The 27,649-nt window shown below is 39.0% G+C and overlaps 2 protein-coding genes across 2 annotated transcripts in view; both read left to right on the top strand.

The window, feature by feature from the left end:
* LOC129232446 (zinc transporter ZIP10-like) overlaps nt 1–19,782 on the top strand; it is a 48,695-nt gene extending 28,913 nt beyond the window's left edge. The window contains 3 exon segments of the mRNA XM_054866592.1: nt 1,412–1,492; nt 16,558–16,745; nt 19,639–19,782. Coding sequence (XP_054722567.1) covers nt 1,412–1,492; nt 16,558–16,745; nt 19,639–19,782 — 413 coding nt within the window.
* A 7,128-nt stretch (nt 19,783–26,910) lies between these two features.
* LOC129232485 (ankyrin repeat and protein kinase domain-containing protein 1-like) overlaps nt 26,911–27,649 on the top strand; it is a 33,735-nt gene continuing 32,996 nt past the window's right edge. The window contains exon 1 of the mRNA XM_054866630.1: nt 26,911–26,976. The gene's annotated coding sequence lies outside the window, so the exon portion shown is untranslated. The remainder of the gene's footprint in view (nt 26,977–27,649) is intronic.

Here is a 27,649-nt window from a genome sequence, read left to right as displayed (position 1 = left end):
TTTTTTCTGTATGCATGAGTTATTTGCCCTCGTGCCTTCGTTGTCGAAAAATAAGGTCTTAAAGTCTGCTGAAAAGTCGCAAAATCTTCAGAAAGTATCAGGACACGTCTTCCAAGCACTTAAACGCAAACGGTGAAGATTTTCGCCAAGTCTTTGAACTTGACACTTTTCTGAAAATGTTGGCTGACTTTAAGACCTTATATCGATAACGGGGACACAAGGGCAAATATTTTTTTTTTGTCAAAAATCTTTCGATTGCTACACGTTTATTAACATTGCTACATGTACAATATAACATGTAATAATGGTTATGTGCGTATTTTAGAATATGGCTTGTTTTTCATTCAAAATTTTTCATATGTTTACCAAAAAAAAAAAGAAAAAGAAAATAAAACACTTGGTGAAATACTGAGTATTTCTATGATTTTTGTTTTAGTTTAAAGAAAGTATATACTGGCAACTTTTCTTCCCACGCTCGATTAAAAAAGTTACAAAAATTAGTGCCTTCGTGTTAAAAAAATGTTTTTTCTTTTTTTTTGTTTGTTGTTGTTCATTATGCGAATTTTGACCTCCAAGCAGCACATGAAGATTTTATCGGCCTATGGTTTTTTTTACACCATACAAGGTGTTCCAAAAATGACTGATACATTTGGAAAAGATTGAACATTCGATTGCGCTACCCCCTTTTCAGCTGTTGAGGCCAAAATAGAATCGGCTCTTATACTCTCTAAGGGCTACTTGTCGATAAATTTTTGTTTGATTCCGTTCATTATTTCTTGAGATACAGCAGTCACAATTAACGACAAAAAACGTTCTTTAACTCGACCCCCGTTTGAGCTATTGACACCAAAATTGAATCAGCACCTGTACCTGCTGGGGCAATATATGGGCCAAATTTTGTTTTATTCCGCCTGTTACTTCCTGGGGAATAGCAGGCAAGCATAACTCAAAAAACGCCCCATTACTCCACCCCCCTTGGAGGAATTTGCGCCAAAACCCAATGGTCACAAGCTCACATAGGGGCACATATGTGTACCAAATTTCGTTCGATTACATGCGGTAGTTTTTGCCGTAAAGCGACCACAAAAAAACTGGTCACACACACGCACACACACAGACATTTTCCAAAAATGGTCGAAATGGACTCAGCACACCTCCAAAACTTCGAATCCGTCAAAATTCGAAATTTGAAAATTTGCACGAATCCAATTCTTCTATATATTAGATATAGAAGAAAGTAAAAATGAACTAAAAACTAAGCGTTTTGAAAATGAAAGTATTTTCTGGGTCCATGTTTTTTTTTTTTGCTTATTCTATCAATTTCAGTGACTTAAAGTATTACTTTTGACTGAATGAAACAACCCAATTCTGAAATTTCAAAACATTCTGAACGTGTTTTCCTTTCCCACAGGCGCTGCTTTTGCTTTTGGAGTCGAAGGGGGCATCAGTACATCTGTAGCTGTATTTTGCCACGAGTTACCGCACGAGCTGGGTAAGAATGGAAATGTAAAATCTTGTTCTGGTCAAGATTGACGTTTGATTTAGGTATTTCAGCCATGGGCACATGTGACCATAACTGATATAAAATCTCGTTCTGGTCAAGATTGACTTTTGATTTAAGTATTTCAGCCATGGGGCACATGTGACCATAACTGATATAAAATCTCGTTCTGGTCAAGATTGACGTTTGATTTAAGTCTTTCAGCCATGGGGCACATGTGACCACAACTGATATAAAATCTTGTTCTGGTCAAGATTGCGTTTGATTTAAGCATTTCAGTCACATGGGCACATGTGACCATAACTGATATAAAATCTTGTTCTGATCAAGATTGCGTTTGATTTAAGTATTTCAGCCATGGGGCACATGTGACCACAACTGATATAAAATCTCGTTCTGGTCAAGATTGACGTTTGATTTAAGCATTTCAGTCACATGGGGCACATGTGACCCAACTGATATAAAATCTTGTTCTGGTCAAGATTGCGTTTGATTTAAGCATTTCAGTCACATGGGCACATGTGACCATAACTGATATAAAATCTTGTTCTGGTCAAGATTGCGTTTGATTTAAGCATTTCAGTCACATGGGCACATGTGACCATAACTGATATAAAATCTTGTTCTGATCAAGATTGCGTTTGATTTAAGTATTTCAGCCATGGGGCACATGTGACCACAACTGATACAAAATCTTGTTCTGGTCAAGATTGACGTTTGATTTAGGTATTTCAGCCATGGGGTACTTGTGACCATAACTGAATTTTTGGCCTATCTTACTCGAAATTATTATTTAGAGTTGATGATAAAACATGATCTAAATTTTGCAGACGATAAATAATGTAGCAGAAGAATAATTCTACTTATTTATTTGTTTATTTCTGTTCTTGTTGTTCAGACAAACCTTTCAAAAGCGATTTGTTGGGTATCCATTTTTTCAATTTTAATATTGCTCGAATTAGTAAATTGGAATTTGATTTTATTGTAAGATGTGTTTTAATATGGCTGAGAACTTTTTTTTTGTGTATTTTTTAATAGTAAAATAACTAAGCGAGTGTGATTTTAACTGGTTAAATCAGTGTTCTCCAAATTATGTCAAAAAATATATATTAATCATAGTTTTAAAATGAATGAAAATTCCACAGCTATAAAAGTGCAATTTCTAACTTCTAACACCGAGAGTTGTTCCTACGAACTAAAACTACAGGAGGCAGTTGAGGTTTCGTAGCTATCAGATCTTAGTCGTTGCGCTATTAATGTGTAGATGTACTTCATGCTTTACTAGATGTATCTACACAATTGTCTTGAATTATCTGGCTATTTTTGGCGTTTGTTCCATTAACTCTCATCTAAAATTACGGTAGTAAACTTAACCTGTAAATAGTTTCTTATAATGAGCCCCCTTACATTCGAATGACGTATATGGTCCCCCGATAAGATTTGTGAATGGAATAAAAAGAAAATACGAGAAATTGGTAGAACGTAATCCAAATGTCACAATGGAATATTGTGGAAACTTTTCAAGGATTTATAAATAGTCTCCGCGGCGTGATAAAAAGTCAGACTGGTCTCAGCCGTTGGCTGCAGAGCGTGTATTAGCTCTGTTTTGCGAAGCCTTTGCGCTGTGTTTGTGCGTATTTTGATGTGAAAACGTGTGCTACCGTTGAGTTTACGGTGTTAATCCGTATCTGCCTAACTGCTATGGTTATTTTAGCAGTTGTTTACTACATTTCTTGTACATAGCTGTAAATAAATCTCCCGTGTTTTTCTCAAGAACTTTGTCGTCATTTAAAGAAAGTTTGAAGTTGTACCGAACTCGTAACAATAGCCTTTTTTACTTCCTTTTACAAAAAAGGAAGTATTGTATTCGCGAAAAAATTTCACTCAAAAATCGGCCTTACTTTCCATTTTTCTCACCCCCGAATGAATGTTGAGTTTTTTTTTTGACCCGACCACACGTGGATATATGCCTAGGTACGTACAGACACCAGAAATATCCATTTTGACGACTCCCGAGTTAATTACAACTTATTTTCTCGTGACGTCCTTATGTACGTATGTATGTGCGTATGTGTGTATTATATTATTAACTCAAAAACGGTATGTCCTAGAAAGTTGAAATTTGGTACGTGGACTAGTAGGGTCTAGTTGTGCACCTTTAATTTTGGTTGCATTCGGATGTTCCTAAGGGGGTCTTTTGCCCCTTTTGGGGGGGGGGGGGAAATCATTGTTAATTTCGATGTAAACTCAAGTTGTGTTATAATTTGTAGGGCTCGACCGATGGCAATTTTTGGCCGATGGGCCGATGCCGATTGTTGGCCGATTGTTCAAAGAGGGTCGATGGCCGATGGCCGATTGTTTTCCTCCAAATGGCCGATTGCCGATGGCCGATGCCGTTGGCCGATGGCAAAAAAAAAAGTCAAACAGAAATGTATTGATAAGATTGTCAGGGATTTAAAGGATCATTAATTCATTTCACTTTACTTCCTTTCTACGAATAAGGAATCGTAATCACAAAAAAAAAATAGATTTCGACCTAAATTTCTATTTTACGATCATCCAATTTATACTTCACAAGTTTTTTCGGCACATCTGTACATGCATATGCACCTAAGAACATATAGATGACCGAAATATCCATTTTGAACGCCTCCTCAGTTAATTATCGCAAATTCTCTTGTGATGTCTTCATGCGCGTAAATTTGCGTCACTCAAAAACGTTATGAAATAGTACGTTGAAAACTCATACGTACGTAGTACAGACCCCGAAGAGGGTTTTTTGGGGGGAAAAGTAGGAAATGAGGAATCAAAAATTAAAAAAGTAGGAAAAGTAGGGAAAAAAATCACTTAAAAAAGTAGTAAGAAATAGGAAGAGATAGGACTACACACACATCAAGAGGAAACAAATTTAGCGTAAATTTTATTTCTGATGTAAAATAAACTAACAGTATTTTTGATTTAAAACCGCCCCAAAAATAAAATAACAGTTCTTTTGAAGTATTCAAGGGATTTAATGAAATACCGAGTTGCGGAAACAAAACAAAAGAAAGAAGCTGACAATCATCAGTATTTAAAATAAACTAGTGGGAACAAAGATATTAATTACAAAAATATGAAAATAAAATTCAAACAAAGAAACACCCTTAAACAATACAGTAATAAAATTTTTAAGTGTGAAAGAGTGAACTGCAATGTAACGATCGCAAAAAAAAAAAAAATAATAATAATAAAATAAAACTCATATTTTGGTGCAATAAAACCATTTTTGTTAAAGATTTGTTTTGTCAAAAACGAAAACATTCCTTCGAGAGCATCCATTTATCATTTGAAAATACTAACACTTTCAGCTCCTGTTGTCATAAACTATGATACAAAAAGCAAAGCAAATATTAAATTAGTTTTAGTTAAAAATAATCAGCAGCTACCACCAACGCCTCGGAAGAGTTTCTGAATCTGCTTCATCACTTCCGAAAAAAAAATTCAAAAGTCCCTTTGATTTCCGAATTATGTCACCATTCAAAACGTCTTTAATCAATTTCTTACATTAATGCTCTAAATTCTTCCTAAACAATAGATAAAGCTTGAAAAAAAAATTCTCTAATTACTTTCTTCTATATCTAATATATAGAAGAAAGTATTGGATTCGTGCAAATTTTCGAATTTCGAATTTTGACGGATTCGAACGTTTTGAGGTGTGCTGAGTCCATTTCGACTATTTTTGGAAAATGTCTGTCTGTCTGTGTGTGTGTATGTGTGTGTGTGTGTGTATGTGTGTCACGTCTGTGTGTGACCAGTTTTTTGTGGCCGCTCTACAGCAAAAACTACCGCATGAAATTGAACGAAATTTGGTACACATATGTGCCCCTATGTGAACTTGTGCAAATTGGTATTTGGCGCGAATTCCTCCAAGGGGGGTGGAGCAATGGGACGTTTTTTGAGTTACGCGTGCTTGCTATTCCTCAGGAAGTAACTGGCGGAATCAAACAAAATTTGGTCCATATGTTGCCCCTAACAGGAGCAGGTGCTGATTCAATTTTGGTGTCAATAGCTCAAACGGGGGTTGAGTTATAGAACGTTTTTTGTCGTCAATTGTGACTGCTGTATCTCAAGAAATAATGAACGAAATGAAAGAAAAATGTATCGGCAAGTAGCCCTTAGTGGGTATAAGAGCTGATTTCATTTTGGTGTCAACAGCTAAAAAGGGGGTAGCGCAATCGGCCCGTTCTTTTTTTCCATTGTGAGTGCCCTATCTCAAGAAGTAATGCTACGTTCTGGTTGAAATTTGGAATATATGTGAATCCATACGTAAACAGGCTTTGGTTCAATTTTGACTCCAATCGCTCCAAGAGGTGTTGATTTTTTTTTTTTTTTTGCGAATAAAAATAGTTTTATTAATGCAACAATAAGAAAGATAAATCGTAATAGATTGTCGTCTGCGTATTTCTCGTGATTTTAATTGTATGGAAATGATAGGAAATATTATCTCAATGATTTAAAAATTTTAACTGTTGCCATCTTATGTTCGTTAATAAATAAAATATTTGTAATTAATTCAAGTAAGGCTTTTAAAGTAACTTTCAATTTTCGCTCTTTGTTTTGTTTTTACAATAATTCAGACATTGGGATGGTCGTCAAGTTTTTGCATGTGTAATTTTGTTTTTGTTAGGAATATTGCTTCCTCGTCAAGCATGGGGAGGGATCAGAAAAAGGAAAAATATAGAAGAAAGTTTCGTGATGGCCACAACATACTAGTTTTATGAATGGTGCTAGTTTTAAACAACTAAGAAGTACGTGAAATACACCGCCAGCTCAGTCATTTCCAGCCGAGGACTGCAGTTTCGAGCTTTTTAGCACTCATCAGCCCGGCATAGGGAAGTGACTGAGCTGGAGATGGAAAACCTCTTAAGGAAGCCAAGAGTGCGAAACAAACTGGTAGCTAATATAGAATTAGCAGACCAGACGAGTGACCGAAGCAATGGTTCGGTTCAACTCGAAGATTGAACGCAAGGCAAGGTATATAAAGTAAATTACCGGGGGGGGGGGGGGCATTAGCCAGGGCTAAAGCAGAAATACGTGAAATACACCGCCAGCTCAGTCATTTCCAGCCGAGGACTGCAGTTTCGTGCTTATTAGCACTCATGAGTGCTATTAATTACGTATTTCTGCTTTAGCCCTGGCTAATGGGCGGTAATTTACTGAACTAAGAAGTACCACTAGAGTTTAATTTCAGAAATTGAGAGAGTGGGAGGAGGGGCACACAAGTGTTCTCGGAAATACAAAAAATAGTCGTAAAAAATAGAGTTCAAAATAATCGTAAACATTGAGCAGAAAAAACCCTTTTAAAACTTGCACCCGAGTTAGTTTTGACGTGCAGTCGCGGATTTAAAATATAGCAAATGTTGCAATTGAGCGAGAGACCCCATAACCATAGGGGCACCGTGGGAGTTACAAAAATGCTTATGATAAATGTTTTACAACTTCTGTGATAGAGAAATAAGGCCCCCGAAAATGCATTTCGACGGGACCCAAACTTGTAGCTCCGCCGAAGCGAGACAGAAAAGACTGCATTACTGTGATTCAAATATCAAAAAATTAAAAATTACCGTCGGTTCAACGGGAATCTAACAGAATGAAACAAAACCGGTTTTGCCATCTCTTATTTGTTTCCATAGTTTCCAATTCGGCAATATATCACCAAATGATCGTCAGTCTGAGACGCTATATTAGTTTTGCATTGAAATAAGTAATTAATAGCCACAAAAAATGAGTAAACAGGCTTTTCAGAACACCCGATCGAAAACGAAAAGGGAAGTACACAACTGGAATGTACGCACACCCCACATGCGAAAAGTTATCCTTCTACAGCTTACTATTTTTGAGTTATGACTTATGGAGAGATACATACGTACATCCAGCTGCAAGAAACAACGCAATAATTAACTTGTTTGGTACCTGAATGCAGTATTAAAAACTCTTTCAGGGGTAACTAAAATGGAAATTCATACTGAAATTTAATTAAACAATTTTATATGAAAACCATAACTCCCTTTACTTCGTATAAAAAAGTAAAACAGCAAAAGTCTTTTTTTTTTTTTCAAAAACATCGGCCAATTCCATCGGCTTTTCGATCTTTTTTAAGGCAGATGGGCCGATGTTTCCTGCAAGTTAGCATCGGCCGCCGATGCCGATGGCTAAATTGTTGAACCATCGGCGCCGATGCATCGGCCAAGCCGATGCATCGGTCGAGTCCTAATAATTTGTCGGACACTTGGCGATATATCGCCAATCTTTTGGTTGACAAGTTTTGTCGCCAACTCGGCGGCAAGTTTGGAGATTAAAAAAAAAAAAATTGTTTTAAAATTTGGTTTTAGTTTGGCCACTGTTGGTGATATTTAGAGAGTAAACAATTGAATCACATTAAAATTGTCAATAATGGGGAAAGGACATTAAATTGGAGTAAAAGGAAGTCATGTGATGCACACATCAGCTCGTTGGACTTATGTTAGTCTAGCACTGAGGTACAGAATTCACAGAAAGAAATTCCGACATTTGCCAAATGATAAAAAACGAGTATGCACACATACCTGCATCTAATAAGTAGACACATCACAAGGAATCAACAAGAAGTTCCGTCTAGAATGAAGCGAGCCTACTTTCCCGTATACCAACATCGACTTCCTAGCATTTGATCAATGTTCTCTAAATTAGCCGAGACTGCAAATTATCCTTTTAACATTTGGAGCTAATTTCTATGCCTCGCTCACTTGATGAAATAGATAGTGTAACGGATTCGGTGCGACTTCCACTTTCTTGAAATGAAGACACAGTTCTTGATAAAAACACAGGAAATTTATTTACACTATGTACAGGAAAGATCTTCAACAACTGCCAAATTATTCATCAGCAATTAAGCAATTATCACACAACACCGTAAACTCAACGTTTACACACGTATTTACTTCCAAATACGAAAACAACACAGCGAAATGCCTCGCTATAAACAGAGCAAAAATCTTCTCGGTTCGAAATATCAAACGAAACTGACTGTTTATCCATCGCTAACGGCTTAAATACACCGAAAAGAATTTTCCACAACATTCTTACCTCTTCGCGAAATGCGTAGACCGTTATCAATGAAAAGAAAGAAAATAGGGGTCGTATACTTTAGCCGAATGAAAAAGGGGTTGTATATTCATTACGGGAAACTATTTACAGGTTACGTTCCTACAATAATTACTATTTACAGAATTTGTAACATTGCCCCCTTCCTAAGGACTGCACGTCCCGGGCAGTACAATCCCCAGAAAGGGTGCCAAACTTCTATCACAAGTTTACAAATATACACATTAATTAATAACTAACAGATACAGAAAACACAATAATAACAAGAAATATTACTAAACATTAAAAGCAAAAATTATCTACAACTTTTATGTTATCAACCATGGTTGTTTACGTAATACTCATGAACTATGGCCATAGTATGGGGCTAACCGATCATAATGTACAACCCTAGGTTTTGCATTAGGTGATTTTTGGATCCTCACTACGACGTCATTCAGTCGGTTAAGGACTTTGTAGGGTCCATCCCAATGCGACTGCAATTTGGGTGACAGACCTTTCCGTCGGATGGGATTCCATAACCAAACCTTGTCGCCTTCGTTGAATTCATGTCCAGTAGACCTTGTGTCGTATCGGGTCTTCATCTTCTCCGCCGCGATGTTGATTCGCTCTCGTGCGAAGTTATGAACGTCTTCCAACCGGGCCTGGAGATCCTGGATGTACTCCTCAGGCGATGAAGGCGCATCCGGAGGACGACCGAAGACGAGATCACAAGGTAGCCGAAGCTCTCTTCCAAAGAGCATCTGAGATGGGGCAAATCCAGTAGTCTCGTGGACAGCACTGCGGTAGGCCAGCAGGAACAAAGGTAGCTTCTTGTCCCAATCCTGTTGATTTCTGGATACCATAAGTGAGAGATTGTTCAGGATTGTGCGGTTAAATCTCTCCACCATGCCGTCCGATTGTGGGTGTAGTGGTGTTGTCCTAGTTTTCTCAATTCCGAAAATTTGACATAGGCCCTTAAACACAGCAGAGATGAAATTCCTCCCTTGATCGGAATGAATCTGCAAAGGTGTTCCGTATCTCGAGATCCAATGTTGGACTAGAGTCTCTGCTACGGTAGTAGCCTCTTGATCTGGAATGGGATATGCTTCCGGCCATTTGGTGAAGTAGTCGATGGAAACAAGAATGTATTTGTTCCCATCAGCAGTTCTTGGTAGAGGACCCAGGATGTCGATCCCAATTCGTTCGAAAGGAGCTCCAACGTTGTACAGATGTAGCTTCCCTCTGCTTCTCTTCTTCGGTCCTTTACGAGCAGCACAGGCGTCACAAGAATGGCACCACTTCTCCACGTCGTCCTTCGCCTTGCTCCAGAAGAAGCGCTCCCGAACTTTATTGAGAGTTTTCAAGACACCAAAATGTCCTCCAGTCGCACTACTATGTATTTCTTTCAGAACATCTGAAATCCTGGATCGAGGAAGTAGTAACTGCCACCTAGATGTCTTGCCGTCGTCAGATTCCCATTTCCGGTGTAGCACGCCGTTCCGTAAATGGAGTGAGTTCCATAAAGCCCAGTATCTTTTTGTTGCAGGACTGAAGATGGAAACGTCCTGCCAGCTAGGGCGTCGACTGTCACTTTCCATGAACTCTAAAATTGGTTTTATGTCGGGGTCTTCAAGTTGATCTTTTCGAACTTGGTCATCACTCCATGGATCAGGTTCTGATGATGTTGGAGTCACTGTCACCTGATAGGCGGTAGGGCTAGTCGTTCCATACTGTTTCTCGATTCGGGAACAATAGTGGCAGTTCTCAGGACAGGGTCTCCTTGATAAAGCGTCAGCATTACCGTGAGATAACCCTTTTCGATGCTTGATCTCCATGTCATATTCCTGGAGCCGCTGTATCCATCTGGCTATCTGGCCTTCTGGATTCTTGAAGTTCAAAAGCCAAGTTAACGAGGCATGATCTGTCCGAAGCAGAAATTTTCGGCCGTAGAGGTAATGATGGAAGTGTTCTACAGCTTTCACTATGGCCAGTAACTCCTTTCTGGTGACGCAGTAATTTCGCTCCGACTTTGATAAGCATTTGCTCCAGTAAGCGATGACATGTTCATTTCCGTCAATTTCTTGGGATAAAACAGCTCCAATTCCCTCGTTGCTCGCATCAGTGTCCAGGATGAAGGATTTTTCAGGCTGAGGATAGGCGTTGATGTTAAAGCCTCCTTCAGTCGTAGAAATGCATCTTCGCATTCTTTGGACCATTCAAACTTTTGCTTGCTCTCCGTCAGCTTATGCAAAGGTCGTGCAATGTTGGAAAAACCCTTCACAAACTTCCTGTAGTACGTGCAGAGCCCCAGGAAACTTCGCAACTGATGGATGTTTTCGGGACGACTCCAACTCCTGACCGCAGATACCTTCTCTGGATCGGTTTGCACACCCTCAGAAGAGATGATGTGACCAAGGTAGTTCACTTCCCGGCGGAACAAATTACATTTGGACGGGCTTAACTTCAGATTGGCTTCCTTAAGCTTTTGCAGCACCTTCCTAAGATTTGCCAGATGTTCTTCGAAGCTGCGTCCCACGATGATGATATCGTCTAAGTAGACCAGACAGGATTCGTAAAAAAGTCCTCTTAACACTGTCTCCATAAGACGCTCGAACGTAGCTGGTGCATTGCAGAGGCCGAAGGGCATCACTTTAAACTGCCATAAGCCTTGTCCAGTTGTAAATGCTGTCTTTTCTCGGTCATCAGGGTGTATCTCAACCTGCCAGTAGCCGCTCTTCAAGTCCAGGGTCGAAAACCACTTGTGTCCGGAAAGAGTGTCCAAGGTGTCGTCTATCCGTGGAAGAGGGTAACTGTCTTTCTTGGTGATTTCATTCAGCCGTCGGTAATCGACACAAAATCTGGTGGAGCCATCTTTCTTTCGGACGAAGACGATGGGAGAAGCCCAAGGACTGGATGAAGGTTCGATTACATCATTCTCCTTCATCTCTTTCAGGAGGGTCTCAACCTCTTCCTTCTTGGCGAACGGTAGTCGTCTTGGATGCTGTTTAATAGGGGGGTGTTCTCCAGTGTAGATCCTATGCTGCGTTAAATTCGTACGGCCAACATCCTCCGATGTAGATGAAAACAGATGCTTGAAGTCATCCACCAATTGTTCCGCCGCAGTTCTTTGGTCTTTCGTTAATGGTGCACTCCCAATTAACTTCGATGTCAAGGACTCAGAAGACACAGTCTCGGGGGAATTGATTCTTCTAATGATGCAGTTTACTGGAGTACAAGTTGCTAACACTTCACCTTTCCGGATATTCCTTGGCCTTTCACTCACGTTGGCGACTCTCACAGGAATTACATCCTTAGAAAGGTCTACAAGCGTAGATGCTACCAGCACTCCTTTTAGGTTATTGCTTAGGTTAGGGTATTCAATGAGTCCAAATCGAAAACTATTGCTTTCTTCAAGGGAGCCAGGTATTAATGATTCTGACCTTGAGGGAATCTATAAATCTGTTTGAGCTATTATTTGATGAGCGGATTTTATATCACTTTCTGCAGGGAAAACGGCTATGTCTTCTCTCATCGAGTGCAGCTCATTAGTCTTGAAGTCGAGAGTGAAGTCATATTTCTTCAAAAAGTCCAATCCGAGAATGAAGGGGTCCGTGATATTAGCGACGAATGCCGTATGATGGTAGGTGGCATTCCCAAACACTATTTCCAAGTCCACTTTACCGTCAATCTCAATTTTGTCACCTGTCACAGTCTGGAGACTTACGCGTGGCGATGTCCACAGCAGTTTCAATCCAAATTCACGAGCCACATCTGTCCTAATGATTGTCACATTGGCTCCAGTGTCGACAATCAGTCTGCAGGGGTTCCCATTTACATGTGCGTAAATGAAAAGTCCATCACTGCCACTACTAGAAGAGGAAATCTGCAGAGCTCTAGTGGTGGTGATTTCCTTCCCTCGCGTAGCTTGGCGAGCCGGACAACTCCTTCGCAGGTGTCCTTCACTACCGCATTTCCAGCACTTCTGCTCTTGTTTCTTTTGGGCTGTTATGCTGCTCAGATGTCTTGTCAAGTCACCGAGTTGCCTCTCAAGTTCAGCGAGGTGGGACGACCTGGAATCAGACTCAACAGCTTCCTGAGTCCGGATTAGATGGCGATCCACACGGGTTGCTTCTTGGGCGGCCTCGTATCTCATCGCATACACAACAGCAGAATTCAGGTCTTTGACATCCGCCATCCGTAGAGCTTTCTGGATTTCCGGATCTCGAACCCCGTCGATGTAGTAGTTGAGTGCCAGGTTGTCTCGAACATCCGCAGGACAGTCGCAAAAAGCAAGATGAGACAGTCTCTCGACGTCCGCCGCTAGCTCTTGTAGGGTTTCCCCGGTTTTCTGGAAACGGGACTTCAACTGGAGTCGGCTGAAATCTTTCTGGCACTTCTCACCGAAGCGAAGCTCCAACGCAGATGTGAGGGCGGCGAAATCCAGGCGCTGGCTGTCCGGAAGGGTCTGAAGAATGTCCGCTGCGTCACCTCTCAGGGATGCTGCAAGATGGCAGGCCTTGGTAGCAGAGTCCCATCCGTTCGCTTCCGCCACTATCATGAATTGGGTTTTGTACACCTGCCACGAACTTTTCCCATCAAATGTGGCCAGTTTAATGGACGGTCGAGCAACAGATGTGGGAGCGCAAAACTGTACAGAGCTGCTTTCCGCGGTCGCCAATCTCCTTTCCATGTCTTTAATTTTCTCATCCACATGATTCTCAACTGTTGCGATACGGTTTTCTACTGTTTCAAATTTTTCATCAAAAGCATCAACTCGATGCTCTATCTCATTAAATTTATTTTCCATCACAGTCTTTACCGAAGTAAGGTCGTTTTTAATTTCCTCTTGGTTAGAAGCTAAATCCTTTTTCAGCACCATTAAATCACTTTTCCATTGTTCTTGATTAGCCGCCATATCATTTTTTAATTGTTCTTGATTAGCCGCCATATCACTCTTCACAGAGTTGATTGCATCAAGCAGTTGTTTTAATTGTTCATCCATTGCGCGAGTAATCACCATAAAATTAAAGTCCAAATTTAAAAAGTCTTTATGAAAAAAATGTCCAAAGTCACACTTACTGCAAGAAAGTCCTGAAGTGGCCCCACGTTGGGCGCCAATTGTAACGGATTCGGTGCGACTTCCACTTTCTTGAAATGAAGACACAGTTCTTGATAAAAACACAGGAAATTTATTTACACTATGTACAGGAAAGATCTTCAACCACTGCTAAATTATTCATCAGCAATTAAGCAATTATCACACAACACCGTAAACTCAACGTTTACACACGTATTTACTTCCAAATACGAAAACAACACAGCGAAATGCCTCGCTATAAACAGAGCAAAATGCCCTCAGCTCGAAATATCAATCCAAACTGACTGTTTATCCATCGCTAACGGCTTAAATACACCGAAAAGAATTTTCCACAACATTCTTACCTCTTCGCGAAATGCGTAGACCGTTATCAATGAAAAGAAAGAAAATAGGGGTCGTATACTTTAGCCGAATGAAAAAGGGGTTGTATATTCATTACGGGAAACTATTTACAGGTTACGTTCCTACAATAATTACTATTTACAGAATTTGTAACAATAGGTTAAGAATTAAATAAACGAACGGATCAAGTAGTAGCACTTTTTAAACAATGCGGCTAATATATTTTTTCCATAAAAAAAATCTTTAATCGGTTTCAGAAAAAAAGTAAAAAAATAATAATAGTTTGAATTTTTGGCATCTTGAATTCAAATTGTGATTTTCGCAATCACGAGCGTGTGTATGTATGTATGCGCGTGTGTTTGTGTAGGCGCATGTGTGGATGCGTGTGTGTGTGTGTGTATGTATGCATGTGTGTGCGTGTTGTGTGTGTAGGCGTTTGTGTGTGTGTATGTGTATGTAGACATATGTGTTTGTGTCTGTGTGCAGGTATGAGTGTGTGTTTGTGTCTGTGCGCAGGCATGAGTGTGTGTAGGCATGTGTGTGTATGCGTGTGTGTGTGTAGGATATGGACGCAACCTGGAGACGGTTTTCGCAAGAGGAGCAGCATCGTGAGGCCGGTCTACGCGACGGTGGTGCTGACGGGAAAATAAAATGATAGGAATTCAAAACAGTCAAATGAGAGCAATAAGCAATCGTGATTGCTCAAAAAACAATCAACGATAAAAAGCTCATCAAAATAAACACGTCCTCTTATATGTAATAGCCGACGATCGAGTAACCCCCGTCTTTCAACAATGAAACTCGCGCCACGGCATGATTATTCGATAATATGTTTTGGTAATGTTCAACATGCAGGGAAAGGCTTGTGGCGAGGCTGAACTCGATCCGGTTACTTCACTGTTTTACTGGTAAGACTGTGTCATTTCAGGGGAATGAAGAAACGTGAAAATGGTCAACAATGAACGCTACCTCCTGGAGTGTAGGGTTAATCAACTGGAGTTAGGGGTTACAATTTCAACCATCAAAATATCACCAAACAAGCAATGGCTTCACTCTAAAAACAACCATTTCAAAAATGACGAAAAAGTACTCAAATTTATACAAATACAAATGTGACGACCAGCAACAGGCTCTGGGCCCAGCTAGGCTGACCCTAGTCAGTTAATTAGTCCCCAATGAAGATCAATGGCCCTCTTAAAGCTATCCACTCCCTTGCTCATTACCGCCTCTTCCGGTAAGCTATTCCAAGTGCCCACGACCCTGCTAAAGTAGTAGTTTTTCCTCATTTCCAAGTTAGCCTGAGATTTAAATAGCTTGAAACAATGACCCCTTTCCCCGCAAAAATTTAATCCATTTACATCTTTCATTTTGATAAATTTAAATAACTGAATCATGTCCCCTCTGACTCTCCTTTGCTCCAGGCTATACATGTTAAGCCTATTAAGTCTGGTATCATAATCTAAATCTGAGAGTCCCCTTACTAATTTAGTTACCCTTCTTTGAACCCTTTCCAATACAAAAATATTTTTCTTCAGATAAGAGTCAAAATGGCTCCGACTACGTGGTATTCAAATTTGAAACATTCAAATACTCATCAAATACTCAAATCAACATGTGTGTTCATTTTTGAGGTACTATTTGTGCTCAGTTTTGAATATGTTAACAATTTCAAAACTGAGTATTGTATGTACACATTTTTGAAATAATTCAGCACTCTATTTGAAAACATGGGTCCTCGTATTTGAAACAAAAGGTTTCCAAGAAAATTTGAAAGCATAAATATACTCATCTTTGAAAACTTAATTTTTCTCAGTGTTCGTTCAAATGTAGAAGCAATTTTCACCCTTCATACCATGACGAGAAACTTTCTAGTTAAATAATAATTTTAAAAAAAAAAGCGACAGGTAAAAATTGGACTGTGAGGGTTAAAGAACGGCCATTTGAATTTCTCAGATATTAATTTTATTGCTTGAGAATAAGCTTACGTTCGACGAGCTCAACCGGTAACGACCGGTCGATTGATCACATGACAACTGTCAGGGCCGGATTTAGGGGTGGGCAGGCGGGGCTACTGCCCCGGGACCTCCACAACAAAAGGGCCCCCACAATAAATATTTTACAAACTATCCTAACTTTCACGGGTCAGCAAATTTTACGTTTTTTCTCCCCTATAAATTATAATAATAATAAAACATAAATAGCAGTAACTTCAGGATGTATTTACTATTAAAGTGCTGATCGAAAATATCGGATACACACATATATATCAAAATATTCGGATATATATCAAAGTATCGGATATTTTCGGAAGTATGACGATCTTTTCGAACCCTGATTAGCGGCCTCCATCCTTCCAAATCCGGCCCTGACAGCTGTGACGTCAGCTAATGCTAAAGCATTGGAGATGACGTCATTATTTTAACCGATGAGCTACCGGACGCTCATCGAACACAACCTGAGGATACTGCTGGTGGCAGATATTCTAAAAAACGTTCCTTGTCTCTTATTGCAGGCGATTTCGCGATGCTGCTGAAGACGGGCATGAAGGTGAAGCAGGCCCTCTTCTACAACCTGCTGTCTTCGGTGCTGTGCTTCGTCGGCATGGTGATCGGCGTCTCCCTGGGGAACGTCCACTCCGCCACCAGCTGGGTGTTCGCCGGAACAGCCGGCATGTTCCTCTACATAGCCCTGGTCGACATGGTAAGATAATACACCTATGTACTATAGGGTGGTTCCATAGACTAATAATAAGAGTAGACCGAGCTTTCCCAGACTTGCTGATGAAAAAATTGGTTCATGGATACATCATGTGACTGGTGGGAGGCTTGGCGAAAACTTGGGCAGCATGGTTGCTAGATGGCAGGATTATCTATAGTTTGGCACACGACATGCATTTTAAGACGTAATGTGTTTTCATTATATATATTTTTTCCAAGTGCAGAGATTAAACTGTTTTTCTTTTAGTTATGCATTATTTTGACGTTAGTAATTAGTTTTTGATCACAGTTTTCAGTAACTTTTATTTCATTTGGAACTGCTACCTCAGCGTTGGCGTGAACGTAATGGCGTAAACGTTTAGCGTTGACGCAAAAATGTACTAATCGGTATCTTAAATTGAAATTGTAGGTAAAAATCTTACCGTTTGCCGATTCTTTTCGGGCGCTTGCATCTTTAATTGCTTATAGAGTTATTGAAATTGACTAAAGAAAATGCACAGTACTATCTAAACGAAAAACTCACTATATTAACAAAATATTTACAACTTACAATAACAAATTTACAAATCGAACTCCATAAAAGATCATTCTTCCGTGTTCCATCAATTGTATTTATTTTATTTCTCGCCAGCATTGATCGTCTGCTACGACCAACGCCCGCTGTTGCTAGGATATCCACCAGTCACATGGTTTGGTTTATGAGCAGCAAAAGGGTTGCCATTGCTCGGTCTATTCTTATTATTAGTCTATGGGTGGTTCAAAACTACATGTAAAAAAGTTTCTTCTAGATAACAGAACACCCCTCAATATTTTTCGACTTGTGGCGGTCTAGGAAGATTGGGCGCCGGGAACTTTGGGTGCCGAGCATTTTGGGCGCCAAGCATTTTGGGAGCCCAGCATATGGAGCCCGATGAGCAACTACGCAAAAATATCCATAATTAGAAAGTGAAGCTAAATTAGAAACTTTTTATTCAGCATTTCACGACTTATTACACCCTAGTTAATTTGAAAATTTAAACTACTGGGTAATAGATGTTTGACAATTTCCTTGGTATTTGACTCGAAATAGTTCTCTTTCGACTTATTGGAGCTTGGAAAATACTGTATCATTTGCAGCCTACTGCATGAGATAAGTTTTTAGTCTCCAGACCATGTAGAGCACTTGAAAAAGTAAGTTTTAATGGGAGTTTTACTATCGCTTTCTATCAATAGTCATTGGTTGCCCCCTTGCACGTCAAAAATTGCTTATTTAATCCAAGAAAAGTCTTTTTCTATTTCGAACAATATGGATATAACATTTGGAAAACAATTCAATATTTCCTAACTCCAATTAACAAAAATAAAATTTTTCGGCTGTTAAAATAGTTTGTTAATTCGGGGTTTATTATTTGGTAAATAGGGGGTTTTGCCTTCATTTTTGTCGAGGAAAAAGAAATATTCGTTAAATCGCGAAATTCGTTAAATAGGGGTTCGTTAAATCGGGGTCCGACGTAATAAAGTGTTTGGGTTGTGACTTTGGTAGCAAGACGGAATAACTGGATGACATACATTTAAAAAAAATTCAAAATTGCTTTTACATTTCACTATATTTTTAAACATTGGGATAACATTTTCATGCAAAAATATTCCTCCATGATGTTTACTTACAAACGCTCTTCAACGTCCGTCTCTGATACCGCATCTATCGTCTACTACTGCTGAAGGTCTTCACGAAAGACTTCAAATACCTTCAGAAAGTCTTCAAAAAGGCTTAATGTCGGTGAGCTACGAACCTTTTCGGAATTGGTTGCGGAAAGTCTTCTGTTTTTCACCAGTATTCACTTTTTCTGCTAAAAAATGTAGACTTATACGTGTATACATGAAAAAAAAAAAAGTATAAAGGTCAATTTTGGAGGGAAAAAAAACTCGAGATTCGCAACTCCAGATTTCGAATACGCTATACCTTGCGGTGATTAATATTACTAAAGAAAGAGGTAAAACATTCCATTCTACGTGTTTTCTTTGGGGTAAATTATAGGCTTCAGACAGTTTATGGTGTAATATAATTTCAGAAGAATAGAAAAGAAAGCTTCCCACCAACCAACACGATGAAAAATTATTGTCATTCGCTAAGCGTCAAAGCAAGTTATATGTTAAAGCATTTGTTTATTTTACCTTTTTCATCCGCCATTAGACAGTAGCTGCACTATAGTTTATTGGAGTTGCGAATACTGTTTGACCACGGATTGTATGTAATTTGGCAATCTGCCAAGTAAAGACGATTCCATCTGAATGAATCTAGAAGGGGAGAAGGAAAAATAGCGATGGGATTTTGATGCACGCGTTTTATAATGTCACTAGTGCCTTATTCATTTATCTCAAAAATAAAATAAGAAAAAATAAAATAATATAATATAAAAAAAATAAAATAATCATTTATCTCAAAAATAAAATAAAATTTCTCAAAAATAAAATAAGGGGAAACAAAAATAGTTACCATGGAAACAACAAAAGCAAAATAAAATATTTTCATTTCGTTCAGGAACGTAGAAGCAAAATAGTAAGCTCAAAACTTTGTTGTGAATAAATAAATCAATTTCTGCCGTGAGAATATAGATCGAATATACTTTAGATTTAAAAAATGTTGCTGTGAGCAAATTTTCATTTTTACAAAACGAAGGCTAAATAATAGAGAGGCAAAAGTGCACATTTGAAACAAACCAACTAACACCCCTATAAACTAATAGATACGTCCATTTCCGCCTACAAACCGGATATTAGCCTTTCCATGTAACCGATGGTCAGACAGTAGGTCCTTTTCGAAATTTTCTGTTCAACTTCAATAATGCGAAAAGTGTTATATTATTTCGAATCTATTACAATCCATTCTTTTGCAGTTACCGGAGCTTTCATCAGTGCCACATGAGCAGAGTTCCGTAGCATATCAGCTAGCCGTGCAAGTATTGGGCATATCTACTGGCATCAGCATCATGCTGCTCATTGCGAACTACGAGCAAGACCTTCAAGCAATTATTAGCTGATGAGCTATCGAGAGTCCCTCCACCCCCTGTGAAATAGTCACAAGAGAGCTTTTATCGTTTGCCAATAACTGCTGTGTCAGATGATTTTGATTGAAGTCATTCAAGTGATTATCTGTGTCTTAATTGAGCTGTTCTCAAGTCAAGTCGACTAACTCCACCTTTGGAGTATTGCTTTATTTTAATTCGTAAAGGTCGCCATATAAGTAGTTTAGTATACAAATCATATATATATATATATATATATATATATATATATATATATATATATATATATATATATATATATATATATATAATATACTAGCTGCGTCGCCCGGCTTTGCACGGCCCACCTCGAAAATAAAAGTTATGTCAAGTGACGCGAGTTCAACACTCAAGCTTGAACCAAAAACACAAAAAAAAAAGTCAGTGAAATTTTGCGGCAGATTGCGGAAAACCCCCCAAAAAGTAAACATTTAAAATCCCCTGATTACAGGAAAAGCCTCAAAACAAAAACAAGAATTTTTCCTGTTCATATTCGAGAAAAAAAAAGTGCCAACAGACCTTTCATCTCAATGATTTTCTTCACCGCTATACATTTTTATAAAAGCGTTTTTGCGGAAAGTTGAGATGAAGCACTGAATAATCATTTGAATGGAGGAAAGCCTTCGAAAAATAGGGATTTTATGTCAAAATCTAAGTGTCATAATGAATAGTTTTTAATTGAAATCTCCGCTAATTATTATCGGAGGATTAGGTTAAATAGCCGAACATAAAGACGGGTAGATGACGAATCCATCGATACCTGCTTCGATGGTCAGTTCACTGTCGTTCGGGAGAAGAAGCTTGGACATAGATAGATACGCTCAGTTTTTAATTATATAAGAGATATGTGTGTATATATATCTCTCTTTATGGATCTAGTTGATTTGACAGCTGAACGGCTCATTTATCAGACCTCAATTTTGAAAGTGATGACTTTTCGCAACACACCGTGGAAAGTATTTTAGCGCGGACTTGTAAATTTGTTTCGACTACAGTTGAAGTTTCTGCATTTTTGATGACACTAATTTATGTTATCTACGTACGAATTTTGTGCCAACTGCTCTTAGTTTGCACCAATACTAATTTGTGCCAACTGATCATGGTTGATGACTACTGCTTGAGGATACATGACACTCAGCCAACGGTAATGACTCAAGAACTTTGCGTTCAATGCACAAAGACTGATGACTTTTGTTTTATTCGTCCTTTGGCTGAAATGATTTTCACTAAACGTTCCATGACATTTTCTAGTTTATTGTTGCTTCGACGTCTGACACTTGCTTGAGAAATAGAAGTCAAGAAGCGTAAACGCGCTGGACTCACAGACTTACGACTTCTATTTTCGAACATACGACTTTAGAGTAAATTGGTCTAACATTAATTTTGAGAAAATATCAGAACTTGTCGAATGGTGAATTGTTGTTGAATACTTCGGCTTGGATATCTGACACTCTCTCAACAATTATGACCTAAGAACTTGGAAAATGTTCACCAAGATTATTGTGTGACACAACATTAGCTGTTCTCATCACTCTACGTTATATCGCGGCTATCACAAATTTGCCACAGTTAATGCGCATGCGCACGGACTCATTTCATCAGTATTGCTTTAATTAATTACAAAAATTATACCTGCTGACAAATCGCTGCGAAACACGGATATCCACACTCATATTTCATACATTTTAAAACTCATAATGTGTTATGTTTGTGTCAAATGCATTATTTAGAAAATAAGCAAACCAATAAATATTGAAGTGCCATTTTTCGCTTACAATTATAAAGTTAATTCATATGTGTATACCTTCATATAGTGTGTCACGCAAAATATTCTAAAAGTTTAACCCAGTTTCTCCGACATTTAAACCTTCTTTCCCCTTAAATATACCAAAAGGTATGATTAAAACTGAAAAACAAGGGGGAAGGAAATTTCGTGTCGGTGAAACTGGGCAGACACCATTATAGTCTCATTCATTAATTCTTTGCTCTGCTTAAAAAAAAAAATAATAATAATTTGAATTTTGACATCTTGAATTCAAATTATGTTTTTCGCAATCACGAGTGTGTGTATGTAGGCGTGAGTGTTTGTGTGTGGGGGGTATGTGTGTTTGTGTGTAGGGTGTATGTGTGTGTAGGCATATGTGTATGTGTGTAGGCATATGTGTATGTGTGTGTAGGCATATGTGTATGTGTGCAGGCATATGTGTATGTGTGTAGGCATATGTGTATGTGTGTAGGCATATTTGTATGTGTGTAGGCATATGTGTTTGTGTCTGTGTGCAGGCATGAATTTGTGGGTAGTTGTGTGTGTGTGTACGCGTAGGTGTCTGTATGTATGCTTGTGTGTATGTATGTGTAGGTGTATGTGTTTGTGTGTGTGTGTAGTTGTGTGTGTAGGACATGGATGCAACCTGGAGACGGCTAGCAGCATCGTGAGGAGCCGGTCGACGGTGATGGTGCGGAGGGTGGCGGTGGGAAAATAAAATGATAGGACGCCAAAAACAGTCAGATGAAAGCAATAAGCAATCGTGATTGCTCAAAAAAACTGGAAAATTAAAACAGAAAGCCCAATGAGCTAAGTCCGCGCGCATGCGCAGTCGCAAATTTCTGATATTCATGATTTAACGTCTAGTGTACTAATTACTATGCTTAATAAGCGGTTATGAGCTCCTTTCAGACACACGTGGTTCCTGCCCATGGGCGACTATATGAAAAATTTTAAGGGGGGGGGGGGCTCAGATATTTCCCTCATGGAAACCGATTTCTGTACAGATCAGAGTTATTAAAATTTGTCATTTTTAATAACGTATTCAATTATGACTGGAGAGGAAATGTTTTTACGTTTTTGCAAAGAAAAAAGGAATTAAAAGCAAGAAAGTTCTCATTTCTAAGGTGGGCTTGAGCCCCTACTTGCCCCCCCCCCCCCTTCCCTATATGGGTGCCCATGCTCCTGCCATCTTTATCTGCGATGCCAATCAAAGTTCTTGTGTACAACTTCAGCTGTACTCATCACATCATTTATTGCAGTGTTTCCTGCTCTTAGAAACTCGAACACATGTGACACCACTGTGACTTAGGTTCCTTGACAGTTCACATCATTAACTCAAAAACTATCAACATAAAGGTGTCAAACCTTGTGGTTCGTGCAGGAATAAGAGCAAGAACTATGCTTTCCTAGCATTTCCAACTTTTTTTTTTCAAACCCACCAGTAACTTTTTGGAACACTAAATAATTCTGCAGTAAGTTACCACCGCCAGCTCAGTTATTCCATCCGAAGACTGCAGTTTCGAGCTTTTTAGCACTCATGAGCCCGGAACAGGAAGTAACTGAGCTAGAGGAGCGCTTCCAGCTCAGTTACTTCCTATTCCGGGCTCATGAGTGCTAATAAGCAGGAAACTGCAGTCCTCGGATGGAATAACTGAGCTGGCGGTGTATTTTATGTATTTCTGCCTTAGCCCTCTGGCTTAGGGCGGTAACTTACAGCAAACTATCATGCTTTGCCATCAATCTTTGAGCTGAACCGCACCATTGCTGCGATCACTCGTCTGGTGTGCTAATTCTACATTAGCTACCACTTTGTTTGGCTCCCCTTAAGAGGTTTTTCGTCTCCAGCTCAGTTACTTCCTATTCCGGGCTGATAAGTGCTAAAAAGCACGAAACTAGTCCTCGGATGGAATAACTGGCCTGGCGGTGTATTTTATGTACTAAATAACTCTGTTTGAAAATGACTCCGTTGTCTTATTAAGTGCTTTTTACTGCATATTTATGTTTAAACTTTAAGGAACAAAAAATACTATTATAATATTGTAAATAATACAGCAAAGATCAATGTGTAATATATTGTCTTTTTGAATTTATATTACATTTTCTGTCTTCTGTTATTTATTGTATATATATATTTTTTAAATAAATGTAGTAACACAGATTGAACACCAATGATGGACCCTGTTTCAAAAAATCATATTTTCGAAACCACTGCACATATTACAATAAGTGATAGAGTAAGTTCGGTTATCACGCGAAAAAAAAATTAAAAAAAGTTATCGAAAAATAAAAAATAATACCTCCTACCTGTTAATGTAGGTTCTGTTGCTGTAAAAAATCTATCGTGACCAAAACCATGATTTTAATTTTCAATAAATGACAGTCATGTGTCACATGACCTAATGTTTCTATTTATTTTACCATTTCCCCACTAGATGGCGCTGACGCTTAACGGGCGTTGACAATTTATGACTTTTCTGTGCTAAACCGATGCAGTTCATGCATCCACCAATCAATGCCAACACTTCAAATTCTGTTTAGTTTTGATTGGACGTCGCCCATTTTGACCGCAAGAGGCGCTGAACGGAATCCCTGCATCCACCAATCAATGGCAACGGAATGGAAACGGGGGTTCCCTGTAGCGACCTCTTTGTTGCCATGAGTTTCAGCGATTGTCACGGCCTATAAGAATTAAGTGGCGCGATGATTTTACGCAGAATCTTAACATGTTATCTGAAGTAATACAGTTAACTCCCGATTATCTGCGGGCACAGTTAAAAAAAAAGTATTTCTGGCCATGATTTATTGAGTGTAGAATGCTGACATCTTTACTTAAAAAGTACTAAAATTTATTTTTAGACATTCCTATTTCTTTCTTCAACCTCCTTTCCAACAACATTAAACTTCCCAATGTTATCGAAACCCGACTAAATGAAACTATTTTTTTACGGCTTTAGATCTACACTACTTACTAATTTTTAGATTTAGCCTAGTTGCTGATTTTTAGATCAGCACTACTTACGTGCGTGAACGAATGACCGCGCGCCGCATATAAACGACTTTTACTTTGCTAGAGACCATGTACAAATTTGGAGACTACTTATTGGCTACCAAGTGAAAACGCCATCCATCTTGTTTATAACTTGTTTTACATGCTCTATTTTTTTTTTTTTTTCATTTCGAAATAAGATCTTCTAGACATTATTCGAAGGAGATTCAAACGTGAATTCAGATATTCTGAGGAGGAAATTTGTTATCATGCGTTGGATGAATAAAAAAAACATGACTGATGCATTTGCGTTGGCTGTCCAATCAGAAATCCCAAAACTGTTACAAGGTCCCTGGCTGAGTAAAGGTTGTTAATATGCGACCGGGCCAGTCCTAAAAAAATTCCAACCCCCTATCCGTTTTTGGAGTAACCTAACTTGATCTGCCCTTTTAAACCCGACCACACGCGGATAAGTGCCTAAGAACGTATAAACACCCGAAATATCCATTTTAACATTCCCCGAGTTAATTACAACGACTTTTCTCGTGACGTACGCATGTATGTGCGTATGTATCTCATATAACTCAAAAACGGTATGTCCTAGAAAGTTGAAATTTGGTACGTAGACTCCTAGTGGGTTCTAGTTGTGCACCTCCCCTTTTGGTTGCCTTCGGGTGGTTCTAAAAGGGTCTTTTGCCCCTTTTTGGGGAGAAATCATTGTTTCGATGTATACTCAAGTGGTGTTATTATTTGGCGGACACTTGGCGATATATCGCCAGTCCAAGTTTTGTCACCAACTTGGCGACAATTTTTTTTTTAAATCTGGTTTTAATTTGGTGATAGTTAGAGAGTAAACTATTGAATCACATTAAAATTGCCAATAATGGGAAAATGACATTAAAATTGGAGTTAAAGGAAGTCATGTGATGCACACATCAGCTCGTTGTTTTTTTAAATATTAAAACTTAATTTTTTTTAAATTAAAAAACCAAAAAGTGCCGAAAATTTTCATAAAAGTCTTCGTACACTTTAAAAAATGTCCATATACGAGGGGGGGGGACCCAAATGAAACCGGACTAATGGTGCGATGCCAATCCTAGATGTAGTAGAGTGTTCTCCTGCTAGATGACTCAAGTAGAGACCTTCACAAACCAGCTGTGCAAGTGGCGTCAGTTTAATTGATACCGTCTGTTCGTAGGGTTGGTTTTCTCAGGTGCTGTTTCTTTCCGCCTGCGAACTCATTGCATGGCAGATTTAAAAGAACAAACTAAAGTTGAAATTTTGCTCTCCTGCTTGAAAAGTGGGCAACGGATTAGCTTACCAAATGTTTCAACAAGCTTTCAAGACCGATGCTATGAGCCGTACATAAGTTTTCGAGTGATTTGGGCGCTTTAAACCAACACCTTAGGTGTTCGTGAAATACACCGCCAGCTCAGTCATTTCCAGCCGAGGACTGCAGTTTCGTGCTTATTTGCACTCATTAACCTGGCATAGGAAAGTGACTGAGCTGGAGATGGAAAACCTCTTAAGGAAGCCAAGAGTGCGAAACAAACTGGTAGCTAATATAGAATTAGCAGACTAGACGCGAGTGACCGAAGCAATGGTTCGGTTCAACTCGAAGATTGAACGCGAGGCAAGGTATATTCAGCAAATTACCGCCCATTAGCCAGGGCTAAAGCAGAAATACGTGAAATACACCGCCAGCTCAGTCATTTCCAGCCGAGGACTGCAGTTTCGTGCTTATTAGCACTCATCAGACGGGCTTTCCTACTTTTTTAAGTGAATTTTTTCCTACTTTATTAATTTTTGTTTCATTATTTCTTACTTTTTTCCGTAAAAAACTACTTCGGGGTCTGTACACAGCATGATTCATTACTTTGATGAAAAAAAAAAATCAAACTACCAAGTCCTGATGCTGATATGCACCCTCACACAAGAACATCTTCACCACAAACTCCTTACCTTGCGTTCGACGAACCTCACCGGTCTACTGGTAAGTAACCGGTACTAACCGCAGCGTTATTGGAGCACGTGATCATTAGCTGTTACGTGATTAACTAACCGGTTGTGCTCGTCGAACGTAAGCTTTTATTGCTTGCGTTCGACGAACTCAACCGGTTGCTACCGGTTAACCGATCTCCTGACAGATACTGATCACGTGTTTCAATCAACCAATCAACAGCTTAAAATGGTAACCGGTGAGGCAACCCACATATGATAGAACGCTGCGGTTACCGGTTACTCACCGGTCGACCAGTGAGGTTCCCCGAACGCGCGGAAAATGTGCTTCGTATTGGAGAGAAGAAACCCTTTGCAGAAACCTCTCTTCTTTACTTAACCACTGTGCTTAGCGTGCTTAGTGTTTGCAGTTCTGTTTTGCGTAGCACTGGAACATTTCCTCTCGAAAGTAATAAAGGTACAGACTATTTTACAGAATTTAATTTCGTAAAAGTAGGAAATGAATTAATTTCTGATTCGAATGTATTCTATGAAATTAAAATTTAAGGACAAAGTTGGCTCTTGCATCTCTCGTTCTAGTTAATCAGAAGTGACGCTAGGAGAGTTTATCGTATTTTAATGAAACTTTTAATGACTCGAGCTATTTATTTTCCTGCATTTCAATTGGGATATTTTTGTGCTTTTATGCACTTTTCAGGTTTTTTTAATGTCATTGTTTTTACTTAATGGATTATTTTATCTTTTTACAAATACGCACATTATTTTCCATTTTAAGACAACTTTTTGTCTAGTTTAAAGACTTGCTTCGTATAGAAGTTTATTCCAGGGGCAAAATAAGTTCTTAAGCATCAAAGGACCTCTGTGCCACGTTTGGCAAAGATCCGATGGAAACTGAATTTGAGTAAGGAAAACTCCCAGGGGGTCAAAACCCTCCCCTCCAGGGGGACAAAAAATCCCCATTTGAGTTCCTGAGTACCAAAGAACCTCTACCGGATTTGGCAAAGATCCGACGTAAACCGGATTTTAATAAGAAACAAAACCTAGAGAGGGAGGTTTGCCTCCCCTCCCCCCCATTGCTGCATGTAGTCACATACATAATGCTAAAAAAATATTTTTTATTGCCATTGTAC

This window comes from Uloborus diversus, unplaced genomic scaffold (genome assembly GCF_026930045.1).
Source record: "Uloborus diversus isolate 005 unplaced genomic scaffold, Udiv.v.3.1 scaffold_12, whole genome shotgun sequence".
NCBI lineage: Eukaryota > Metazoa > Arthropoda > Arachnida > Araneae > Uloboridae > Uloborus > Uloborus diversus.
Note: the sequence above shows the minus strand (reverse complement) of the source record. Positions and strands in the feature narration are given on the sequence as shown.